This window comes from Mytilus galloprovincialis, chromosome 3 (genome assembly GCF_965363235.1).
Source record: "Mytilus galloprovincialis chromosome 3, xbMytGall1.hap1.1, whole genome shotgun sequence".
In the NCBI taxonomy this organism is placed as follows: domain Eukaryota; kingdom Metazoa; phylum Mollusca; class Bivalvia; order Mytilida; family Mytilidae; genus Mytilus; species Mytilus galloprovincialis.
The window spans coordinates 35,350,494-35,363,924 of NC_134840.1; the positions used below are offsets into that span (position 1 = coordinate 35,350,494).

At 32.0% G+C, this 13,431-nt stretch overlaps 1 protein-coding gene across 2 annotated transcripts in view; it reads right to left on the reverse strand.

Moving 5' to 3' along the window:
• Nucleotides 1-396: 396 nt before the first annotated feature.
• Nucleotides 397-13,431, reverse strand: part of LOC143067798 (adipocyte plasma membrane-associated protein-like) — a 30,450-nt gene continuing 17,415 nt past the window's right edge. For both annotated transcript variants that reach the window (XM_076241338.1, XM_076241337.1), the window contains exons 7-10: nt 8,494-8,665; nt 2,668-2,802; nt 1,644-1,824; nt 397-718 (exon numbers count right to left, since the gene is read on the reverse strand). In XM_076241338.1, coding sequence (XP_076097453.1) covers nt 503-718; nt 1,644-1,824; nt 2,668-2,802; nt 8,494-8,665 — 704 coding nt within the window. In that variant the 3' untranslated portion in view covers nt 397-502. The remainder of the gene's footprint in view (nt 719-1,643; nt 1,825-2,667; nt 2,803-8,493; nt 8,666-13,431) is intronic.

Here is a 13,431-nt window from a genome sequence, read left to right on the forward strand (position 1 = left end):
CGGACAAAAAATTTTGGAACTTTGATGCCGGTTTTGAGCAATTTTTTAATTAAAATTCAGTATGAGCGCAGCTTTGCCCCACTGAAATATTTCAACATAAGATGCTTTATGTTGGTATTATTGCTCTGACAAAATATTTTGTTGGGGCAAGATTGCGCTGGTACTTTTTTCGTAAAAAAAGTTAGTGAAAATGAGTAAAAAATGTGAAAAACCAACAAATATGCACGTGAAGTGTTGTCAAAACACGGCATTATGACGTCATAACTACAAAAAAACATTTTTTTCATAAAATGAATATGTCTAACGGAAAAAGAAAGCCATACACATACGAATAAGTAGAATTTGAAAAAATTCTCGAAGTTGAGGCCAATTTTGTCCCTTATAGCCTCCTTTCACGAATTCAAAGTGCAGAATCAAGGAATGCAAATTTTTAGCAACAATAACGTGTTATCCTTCAATTGTTGAAGTCCATCTAGTTATCCTAATCATTATCTTGTTGAGTTCAAGTTTTCAGCCTCCCTAGATATAACCTTGACATATGCGGTAAGAAATAACTCCCCAAATACAAAACACCATCTTTATCTTCCACCTCACTCACACTAGGTACTTTTGTTGCTGTAGGGTCATGTAAGCTTCTAGTTATCTCCCCTTCTGAATTGATTTCTAATATTAATCCATATTTTGGTACAAACTTTATAATGGTTTCTTGTGATATAATCTGAAAAGCATATTGAAAATGAAATCATAATAATTGAATACGATAAATCTACAGTTCTTTAGTGATGAGTCTGAAAATTTATCATACAGTAAAGCTGACTTAGATAAACCCTGAAACCAAATTTCAGAAATCCTTGTAATAAAATTCCTGAGAAAAATGTGAGGAAAATTTTCAACTTGGATGTCATATGTTAATTGAAGTAAGTGTTTGGTAAACAGGAAATTCAGTTGAGTGATGAATCTGAAAATGCATCACACAGTATAGCTGACTCATATAAACCCTGAAACAAAATTTCAGAAATCCTTGTAATGTTGTTCTTGAAAAAAGATTTGACAAAAAAAAATTCATGGGTCAGATGGATGGACTGACAGACAGACACAGGTACAACAGTATACCCCCAATTTTTTTAAAAGCAGGGTATAACAAAACAGTATACCCAAACTTTTTTTAAAGCAGGGGTATAAAAAATAAATGCTTTGTGTCCAATGAAATGAATGGATAATGTAAGAAATTTTGATAATAAAAGTATAATAATAGAATATAGTAATTAACTGCTTCTGGTTTATCCATAGGTTATTGCTTCAAAAGCAACCTACTAGTGACCAACTTTTTTATACAAGAGAAAAAAGACTATGTTTAAGTATATGATGCTTCAACTTACCTATGTAACACAATCATAAACATTTTATTTTAATGTTGGCCAACATGCAAATATGACCTTTTTTAGATTTTACAATGATCCTACAAATCTAACAAAAAGAATATTTAAAAAAATATTTAAATTAAAAGTACAAGTTGATATGAATATGAAACCAAAGAAGTATTAAGAATATGCTCATTCATCAATAAATCTGTGTTTTAGGGACAATAAGGGGAACTTAAAAATAAGGCACAGTAACAGTGATTCAGTAAACCAAATAAATACCTTTGCTATCAGTTTTCTTAACCAAGGTTTATTGGCCATGAATTCATATCCTTTACTCCTCAATGTAGCTATTCCAATCCAATAGCCACCACCACTACTGAGTCTGATATTGTCTGGGAGTCCTGGAAGATTGTCCATAAATACTTCCATTGTCCCTTTCTTAGGCCCCTTCAGATGGTACCTTTAATAAATCAGAATCATACTGTTAATATGGCTAAGCAATATCAAAATATAGATAAGATGTAAGAAAATTAATATTTCAAAATATTCTGATTTTATTTTTTTTGTACAATATGTCAACTTTGTCTGCAATGTTTAAATCAATCCTGTTTAAAATTTTCACAGCATCAGTTTGGGAAAAATCATCAATAACCTATCTTTTGTGCACTTTTTGCCTTTGATGATGATGGTCGTTTAAATATTCTAAAAGGTATAACGTAAAACGAGATGCTTCAAGGAGCCTACTGTGGATTCATGTATATTGGTGGGTACCAATCTATGTGGTTATCTAAGTGACTTGAGGATTTCCCTATGCTGCTTTTGGATTCAAGGAAGATGAAAGTAATATGTTATTGCTTTTCAACAAAGTAATATTTAATTCAAATGAGAAATTCCTATTATTTTGTAAGAAACCATCATCATGGAAAGTTAAGAATATCATCATATAATTCTTATATGATTTGCATATCTATAAATACTTGAATTGGATTGGTCAATTAGAATTTTTCGCAAAGTTTACACTTCGATAAACTATGTTTCCGAAACTACTTTTGTAATCTATTCATGCGCGATACACAAGCTTGCAGTGATCCCAGGATTTTTAGCAAATTGAGATTTAAAACAATTACATAACAGTTGTGACTATTCGGACTTTTATTCAGTTTGTGAGTTAATCGCCCCGGTTTACACATCAATAACCTCTAGAAAAAATGTGTTTAATCCTATATCAATCTCATATATTTGAGCTATTTATAGTAGCCTTTGGTTTGAATTAAAAAAAAGAGTGAACTAATTATCATCTCACTTAAATATTCTTGCCCATGTTGTTTCACAAATCAGTAAATATTCTTCATTTCTAGAAATCTGTACACCATTTGCAAAAGCTAATCCTGATGCAAGCTCTTTGGTGGTATTAGTATTTGGATTGTATGAAATTAGTCTGTAAATAAAAATTTCAATGTCAGTCAGAAGAGAACAACAACTAATCTGGTATTTTATACAAATATTAACGTAATAAATCTAGTTAAATAGATCGTGATAGACCTGTATAACTGCATGATACTATAATCTATTGTTTGATTTTTTCTTGTTGAGATAAATATTTTGTATCTTTTATTTGATGAGATAAAATATTAACTTTGCTGATAAAATTTTAAAACATAAATAAGCTGTAATCTTTATCTTTCCTACAATTTTAAATTCTGCACAAGTATCATGAGTTTACTATCAGCATTGCACTATTAAAGTAGTACTAGTATCAGTCACATGCTACTCATGACATGACTATCTTTTGAAAAGTACAGAGGTGATAATTAAAATACCATCCCTTATTTCATACTTTAAAGAATTATCATGTGTTCATCCAATGACAGATGTAATCAATCGAAAGTTAAGTGCTAAATTTTTTTTACAGCTTTTACATTAATGCTAGCAAGACAAATCTTTGTTTGGCTTGCTTGCTTTGTTTGTATCAATGTTTGCTCAAGCATGGTAATTAAGATAGGCGGGGCTTCAGCTTGTATACATCATACTTAAATTTTATTGGACGTTATGTTGGAGGTTAAGGACACTAAATTTTAAAACATCACATGATACATATTCTCACATGTTTCCTTACCTGTAAATATACAATACAGACAGGATTCTACTTCGTCGAAATTATCTTCCTATTACGCCAGGTCATTTTCACAATCGTAGAAACGGAAGACATTTTTTTTTTCAGAGATCCTACTTAAAGACTGTCGTCAAGCACTTTTAGTAAAACAGCTATTCGAACACACCTACTCCGATTTTATGATCCACTGGATAGGTATTTCACTTGACCCCTATATTTCATCTTTTAGTACTGTGATTTTTTTATGTTATGAAGTCAACCTGTAGCTTTGCTATATAAAACGATAGAGTCTGAAGCGAGATGATGTATTAAATACTCTTGTTTTGTACATTTTCAAGACAAAATATTCATCTCAAACACACCCTAACATAAAAAAAAGGTGCACTCGATTTTCTCTTTTCGATACAATTGTTTCCCATTTTTTGGAATATTTTCTTGAGTTGCATAATCGAAGGAAAGACATGGAAATAACTGACTGAACTAATAGATTGATATGTTATAAAAACATTAGGTCAATTAATGTTGAAGGCCAGTTTCTCAGCCTCATACAAGAACAAAGTTTATATTTTTCTTTCATTGACAAATTATTGTATTTTTACAGGTGAGAAAACATGTGAGAATATTTGTCATGTGATGTTTTAAAATTAAGTGTCCTTAACCTCAGACATAACGTCCAATACAATCTAAGTATGATGTATACAAGCTGAAGCCCCGCCTATCTTAATTACCATGCTTGAGCAAACACTGATACAAACAAAGCAAGCAAGCCAAACAAAGATTTGTCTTGCTAGCATTAATGTAAAAGCTGTAACCCAACACAAAATCATGTAATTGAAGAGCACCCATTCATGTTAAGCCTATCGTGAGGTGTTATCTGAATTTCCATCATTAAGGTAACACGATACCGAATGGCATATCTCCCGATTTCCCAAATTTTTGGAATACGTGTACTTTGAATCGAGTTACATCGGAATATGTAATAAAAAATGGGGGTCACCATTTTTGTTTTTTTGTAATTTTCATAGGAAAACGTCAATTTTGGCGACAAATTTACTTGGGTATATAGGGGAAATGCCTTTTTTTCGGCTTACTTTTTTAGATTTTCTAATGGATGGCTATTTTCTTATATACGGAGAAAAACAAAAAACTAACATAATATCCAGGATTGCATAGTGAATCCATACACGTATAGAAACTCATATGTCACCATCCTTGTTTTTGAAATAAATGGCTTCAAAGTTGATCAATAGGCCTAGAATTTGACCAAAAACATGTGACGTTATGGTGTACGGAATATAACGTTATTCCTTCTCAGAGAAATGTTGAAAAAAATATGTGTCGGGATCTGAATGAGTATATTTTATTTTCATTTCCCCCGTCGACTGTCGTTAAGTTCCTAGTAATGCAATATAAAATTCTACTGAATCAGATATAATTTTATTTCGTCCTGCACATGGAATTTCACTCATATGAATTAATATTAAAATCGTCTGATTTTCACATCAAACGAGCATATACTTGAAACTTGCGTAAACAGGTTCCATGTGAATCTTATGATAATAGTTCATGCATAAATCACCGGAATTTTGTACACATTAAATTCACGTAAATATTTGAAATAAAATTATTTAAATAATATCTTTGTTCTAAAATTTGATTAAAACCATATAAAATACCATCAGATTTTTGTTAAGTTTACGTGAAAATTAAATGAAACATTTCACGTGAGATTCATCTGAATTACTGATTTTTAACTCCATCATATTAGACAATGATGGTATCATCACTGCATCCCGTGATGCAGAAATATAGTATTTTAAAAAAATTGATTCATTTAACAGTTTTGTAATTGCTCAGTTTGATGGTTGTTAAACGTTCAGTGGCAAATAGTTCATGCATGTCCGGGACGACACAATACAATTTTGAAGACAGTTTTTTTTTTTTTTTTTTTTTATAAAAGACACATTTGATGCACCAGTCAAAAAAGATTAAACGTTCTGTTATTTGTGAAAATCATGAAGAAAAATAATGATCCTGATAAAATACACATTCCAAAAAATAAAATAACACAACTCCAAGAAAAATTCAAAACGAAAAAATCCCTTATCAAATGACGAAATCAAAAGCTGAAAAACATCAAAAGAATGATAAACAGCTGTCATATTCTTGACTTGGTACATACAATACATGTAGTATAGTATACTCTGCGTGGTGTAAATGTGTTACTTGGTTGCTCAGCAAGTCGGACAAACCTTGTAAACTGTTAACCCGAATAATTCAGTCGTTATATTCCATTTCATTTGTAAAAAAATATTTACATAACAAATCTTGAGATGATATATGCATTCTTTATATAAGTAAAGCAACTGCGAAATTTAAAAGTTCCAGCTTGAAATTAAACCTGTATCAGATGTAAGCAGGAGTCTGTACTCTGTGTGCCTTTGTATTTTATCAAAATGCCTAATCCAGCAACCTGTCATGAAATACAAAAGAAAATCCAGACGATATGTGCACCTATAATATGAGTAGTAACACCAGGTACATAGTTTTAAAGCTGAAGCAAAATGACTGTAGTCCTAAATAATTAGCCGAATTAACCCTATATATACTAAGTGCGGGAATAACGGCCGAACGGACAAATGTTAAACAATATGATGATACGTGCTCTATAAGTAATTTGGTGACAATGCATATTTTTGTATATGCAGTTCATATAATGGAATGGTAATTTGGAGATCTGAAATGTAGTAGCAATGTAAGAAGGCTAGAATTTCCGTCATTTCGTCTTTGGTGGAAAGTTGATTAATTGGAAATTTACCGCATCTACTTATATTTCATTATGGTTTGAATTTTCTAGAGAAGAGCAAAAGTTTTAAGACTTAAACTAATATTTACCAAGAGACTGAAATGTTACTGTGACAATTATACTACACATACTCAAAGTTTTCCAACGTTTACTAAAACTACAAATGAGAAGTCTATTCCAATTAGCATTAGTCACGATTTTTTTTGTCTTCAAGGTGTTGATGTCGTTTCATTAATGTCCAGCTGTTGCTATTTTATAAATTGCACATCACATATCTCCATTTGTCATTCTATCAGCCAACTTTTGTACAAATAACATTTACATGTACACAATTTTTTTTTATTTGTACTTGTACTTTTACAAATAAAGTCTCTTGTTACCCCACTTCCATAATGAGCAAGCGGTAACGTAGATATTTAGTTTTGCGTGACTGTTCAATTTTGGTCTTCCTCGCGGTCTGCGTTTAAACTTTGTCGATTTTTTTGAAAAAATTAGAGGCAATGATTTAAATTTTAACAACTAAAGTTCCAAGTGACGGGTGTAAATTGTAGGATTAATTGATTTGATTATTGGTTGGATAACGTCCAGGGGGAAATATTTCATGCATGTTCACGACGAGAACAATAACAATAAATACAATAAGTAGGTTTTGCAATAGAGGCAGGGCATCCACGATGATGGTCGGGAAAATTTTAACTGACGCTATACATGTATATATATACTTGTTCTAAAAACTAATTTTAAGAAGAAACTTTCCGGGCCTTTTCCGACGCCTTGTATGCGAGCAATATGGCCCTCAGAGCCTAAAAGGTCACTTTTGTCTCCCAACTTGTACATGTACATTATTTCCAACTCAAAACTAAAAAAACACCGAATACCCATGCAAGCGTAAATTAACACGAATATAAAATCTAAATGATTTCAAGATCTTGCTTTTTTACAGTCTCTTGCCGTTTGAATAATAAAAAGTCAGTCGTTTGTATGTAAATTTAGAGAAAAAAATTATAACGGAATCAGGGAACACGGAACCGGTCTGACTACAGCCAGCCCCAACTATCAACTTGCGTTTGTAGACGCAAGTGGATACTCGGGGCTGGCTTTATTCAGACTGTAACGGAACCTGAATTTTGTTATTTTATTTCTGCCGAATCAAGTGCCCATGTATTGCTCAGCCTTCGTTAACTTTCTAATGCTTCATTCCGATGTTGCTGTCCGTCCTGAGTAGACCTGGTTTATACGATTACAAAGCTGGCACTGTATTTTAAAATATTTTCAAAACTATAATATCGAATTTACTCTGTACAGACCAATGGATTTCAAAGACTGTTTACACATGGAACACAGGAAAAGTTATTCGGCTAAATAACCACTTTTTTTACATTCCATACAAACAAACTATTTTCTGTATGATTTTCAACGTCTTCTTGTATTGTGCTTTTCCCCCTAATTTATCCGTATTCTCATCCAAATAAATTTCTATTTTGTCCGAGCGGTATTTTGATGACCATTTTAAAACGAATTAATAATTGTAAAATTCCCCATTTTTTTCACACATCATCTTAAGCTTCTATAAATTAGATTTCTACTTTCAAAACAAAATTTCATGGGGATACGGCGTGAATCATGAAAAAGTACTAATTGCAAAAATAAACCAAAGTTTACTTTTATAAATTGTTATTTGGATGGAGAGTTGTCTCATTGGCACTCACACCACATGTTCCTATATCTATACCAAGAATAAAAATGAAGTGATAAAACTGTGTCTGTTATGCATAAGAACATATATAGATAAAGCGTGCAGATGCCTAAATATCAAAGAAACAGAATATTTAAAAAGTAAAGTAATACTTTTTAAAGATTAACAATGAGCAGAATGATTGCCGGAAAACGATAAAACAATCTATGTCAAATAACCGCTACGTATTGCATCAAAACTCTCGGCAATCTGCATCTAGGGAAAGTTAACGTTAAAAATTGTCACACAAAACTCGCTGCATTGGCTTATATATATATATATGAACGTTATTCGATAACGTCAGGAACGATAACTCATGGCGTAACGTCATTCAGTATCGTGTTACCTTAAAGACCTCCTACAAACATCTAGATATTATTTCTGGTGATCTTGTGTTAGTATGTGTCACACCTCATTTAATTTATATTTAAGATTCATATTGTACCATGTCAAGACTAAAGTTCTAATTTATGACCTTCCTGAGGCTTCTCCTTCAAAGATGCAGTATCTGTTGTGACGTCTGTCCCATTTAGTACTTGAATCTGTCATATATATCATGCCATCACTAGCTATTGTTAAATCATTCAGGAACTTTGGTACCTTACCATTTATCTCAGCAGTGGTAGGCCATAACAAAACAAAGTCTCCTGTAAAAAAAAATAGATTATTGTTTTCTTCCTTACTTTCTGGCTCAAACTTCACAATCCCCAATTGACATTTATAATATGGTCAATATTGATAAAATTTTATTAAATATTTATTTCAGTAAATCAACAATTTCGTTAGTCCTTTTTGACAAAAACTTCTTACAAAATTGTTTATTTACTACAATAATGTAATATATGTTCCCTAAGGGAGCTACCATTTGATTCTTATGGGGGGGCTAGGATGAAAAATTTTGTCCTGCATTTTTTTTTAGTTGTAATCTCTGTCCTGCCTTTTTATTTTTCACTCTATTCGGTCCTGCCTTTTTTTTTTAAAGTTTATCCTGACTTTTTTTTACCTAAATTGTCATCCTGACTTTTTTTTTTTGCAAGTGTCTCATCCTGCCTTTTTTTTTACTCAAAATTCCTGTCCTGCCTATTTTTTTCAAATTTCATCCTAGCCCCCCCATAAAAATCAAATGGTAGCTCCCTAATGGAATTTTAAAACAAAAAAGTTTAAAGTAATTTTTTTGTTAAAAAAAAAGTTTAAAGTAATTTTTTTGTTAAAAAAAAAGTTTAAAGTAATTTTTTTGTTAAAAAAAAGTTTAAAATTTATCTATTAAAACAAAATTATAAAATCTATCTAATTTTACTACATTGTACAAAAATTTTTAAACCTTTAAACTATTCAACCCAAATTTAACAGTATCATGAATGTGCCTTCACTTTTTAAGAGGCTGTCCATTTGAAAACCAGGCAAGGGATGCATAAATGTTGGCACATTAAATTTTCTTAAAATTAGTTTTCTTGCATTAAATGCCCTTGTTATTAGATGCAACAAATAGTGTGTATTTGTTTTTTGGATGAAAGTTTGATATAGTCTAAAAATTTGGGAGGTTTTAGTACCTTGTTTTCCCCTTTATGTCCATTGTAAAAGTGCAATTTTTAAAATTGTTTTTTTTTTGTTCCACATTTATTTGAAATGTAAAAATCGTTTAAATATTTACTTAGATGTGTAATTAATACTCTTAAGCTAAAAAAATATTGGGATCTACATTATTAGTGCTTATTTCTTTGTTTGAACCATATCATAAAACTAGTATCTGGATTACCTCCCTTTGAATACCAGTGGGAATATTTTCAATGAATACGTTATTTTGTCAATAAAATATTACAATGAATATTCTATCAATGATAATAAATTACAATATTGGGGAAAACACACAAAGATTGTGATAAAACTCTTTTTATTGAAAAAATGAATTAAAAAAAATATATTTGCTGCGGATTCATTTACTGCATTTGTATACAAGAAAAATGGAGGGAACAAATGACTTCTGCAGTTTCAGCAGGTTAGGAGACTGTTCTGGCCATATCATCCATTTTCGTGACTGCCAAAAAGATGTTGTTGCCCACCTTAGATATCTCAAAGTGTGCACTATAGGTGCAAACGTAAATGAGCAGGATCTAATACTGTATCGCGCCGGATTATTTGATGTTGATGCAGCCTGCAGGCAATTACTACTTATTTGCAAAGCCCATAGAGATTCACTTGGGACTTATTGGAAAACAAACAGTTTGAAGTGTGCCTATCCAGTCCATACAACAAAGTGTAAAGGAGATAGGGCTATTGATTTTAAAACATCGAAAGAACTATTTTTCCTTTATCAATCCTTGATACCTGTTGGAAGTGGCCATGGTAAGTTAGTAGTTACATTTTGTACATGTACATTTAATTCAGGTTGTTCCCTTTCCCTAATATGTGTCCATTACCGGTAGGCTGCCAAGCCTACAGAACAGGTACATGTACACATGTAGTATATATGGTAGACTCAAATCGAAGCCCAATTTAATTTGCTTTCGGGTCGATCCGGCCCCACGTCGATCCGGCCCAAGTCGATCCGTCCCACGTCGATCCGGCCCCACGTCGATCCGGCCCAAATGTAAAGTCGATCCGGCCCCAATAAAAAAAAATATTTCTAAGGAATAAAAATAAATATATATTAATTGTAATTCATAAATGTTTATTATTTTTATTATAATGTTAAAGGTGTACGGTAAAAAAAAGTAAAAAAGGCCTTTGAAAAATATTTTCTTTAGATGAGTATAAAACAACTAGGTTGATTATGTCTTTATTACAAGTTTTTAAGATTATTGGGTATAATTATATTAAAACGTATATAAAAAAATTCAGACATCAACAATAATCAGCAGTAATGTAATTAGCATTTTCTTTCAATTGACTGTGATCCTAACAAGTCTTTCATCTTGTGTAACATATAATAACAAATAGTTACATACATGAACGGTACAAGCCGATCCCCAAGCTGATAAATATTAACTTTTTTTTTTCTTTTTAGGTTCTTAACATTTCTAAAATTGAGAAATGTTGTTTGATTTGCCGAATCCTTTCTATAAACATGATAAAAGGGTGCTGATATTATATTTTAGAGAGTGAAAACGTGCATTCAATGTCATTGTTTTGTTGTTTTCTTGCAATAAAGAATAATGGATACTCATATGACTTCTTTTTTTTTTTATCTACACACTATTCAAAATATTGTCAAAATAAGAAAAATATATTGACTATATCCGATGTTACAAAAAAATATTTTTATATGGTATAGAAGCCTATGATGTAACCTGGAAAAAAAAATACAAATAATTATTTTAATATACACCAACCAGAAGATCAAACTATAAAGACCTTGTTGAAAAACGGATTACGTAACTTTAATTAATCAGCATTGGATTGAATTAAGTGATTTATCATTACGAGTCGCATTACCTTAGTTCACAATCATCAGACAACTGTTGAATAAACAAACCAATTATAGACTAATGATTTGATTAAATAAGTCATTATTATGCGTTAAATTTTATAGGTCCACTGGACTGTAAATATTTATTTAGCTATTCTGTGTGTGAACTGAATAAAATAAAAATCGCCATGAAATTCAAAGTAAAAGTTATCATGGAAAATAACTTCATAATTTAAAAATGAATAAAACTGCGATACAAACAGACACAATAACACTAATTTCCGTATGGATTTAAAATAGTTCGTTAACTGGTACTCCAATACTTCACTGACCTGTTGTCACCCATCATCAATCGGAGACTTTTTTCAAATTCCATTTATACTGTTAAAGTTTGTGACAAATTCCTCCAAAATCTAGTTAATTCATATTTTATTATGGGGCCGGATCGACTTGGGGACGGATCGACGTGGGCCGGATCGACTTGGGCCGGATCGACTTAGGGCCGGATTGACTTGGGGCCGGATCGGTTTGGGGCCGGAACGACCGGATACCTTTAATTTTATATGTCATAATATAAAACAAGCATCCAAATGAACGTCTGATTTTTGGCTCCTCAAATCGACGTCCATTTTCGAGGAACTGCTGCATGACATTTTGCAGCCAATGACTTTATTTATGGCTTTTTTGTGTCTTTCGAAATATAAATAAAATACAGAAATAATTGCAGGATAAAGACAATAACTGCTAAAAGCTCGCATACACCTAGTTTCCTAGCATCGTACAAATACAGCTGATTTTTAAAGACACTAGTTATAGCCTATATATTATATGCAGTAAGGGAGCTACCATTTGGTTTTTAGGGGGGGGTTTAGGATGAAAAATTTTGTCCTGCATTTTTGTTTAGTTGTAATCTCAGTCCTGCCTTTTTATTTTTCACTATATTTGCATTAGTCCTGCATTTTTACAAGTTTATCTTAATTTTTTTGCCACCCAGTTGCTCATCTTGCCTTTTTTTACTCAAAACTCCTGTCCTGTCTGTTTTTACCCAGAATTCCTATCCTACATGTACCTATAAATGTTTTTGTAGCAAATGTGCAAAGGACAAAATCCCACACAATACATATAAAATATACAAGTTTTCAATCAATAGGGCCTTTATTCCTGTTCTCCATCTTGATATTCACCCCACGGTCTTCAACATTGAAAGAATCATTGTACCCTACAAGATGGCCACTAGGGTCCGCTGAAACAGTACTATTGATAAACATAACCATGTTCAGGTTCTTGCTCTCTCCCCACTGTGGCGTGCCTACTAGGATGATATGTGTGTACTGCATTTTTCAAGTCAAATGCACCAGGGATACAAGAAAAAATGCAGTGATTTTAAAAGAAATTACCCCAAAAACAAGCTTTGAAGCTACAAATGTTGGAAGCACTCAATGAATTTCAAAACTTTTAATTACGAGCAGGTTTGCTGATGCCAAATAAAATAATGTGTGTGTTTCCTATTACATCTTTGAAAGAAATAGGGTAGGTACATGTAGGTAGTAATTCTAGTAGGGAAATCCTTACTTTTAAAAACAGTGCTTATTGAAAAATGGCAAAACAAACTTTAAGGTACATGTAGGCTATTTTTAAGCTTAAATATAGGGAAGTAGAAAACACACATATTTTTTATTTGGCCTTACACATACATTGTATTTGTCAATTACAGTCATATATTTCCCAACAAAAGACCAATACATATAAAACGAAACAAAAATGATAGAAGGCACTTAGCACATTGACACATAATATATCAGGCGCGGATCCAGATGGGGGTTCTGGGGGTCGGAACCCCCCCTTTTTTTTTGGACAATCAATGCATTTGAATGGGGACATATAGTTGGACCCCCCCCCCCACTTTGTCCTGGGTTAGGAACCCCCCCTTTTTAAAAGGGCTGGATCCGCCCCTGCATATTATTATCTATGATGAGTTTATTATATGTAAAAAATCATAGCAGTTTT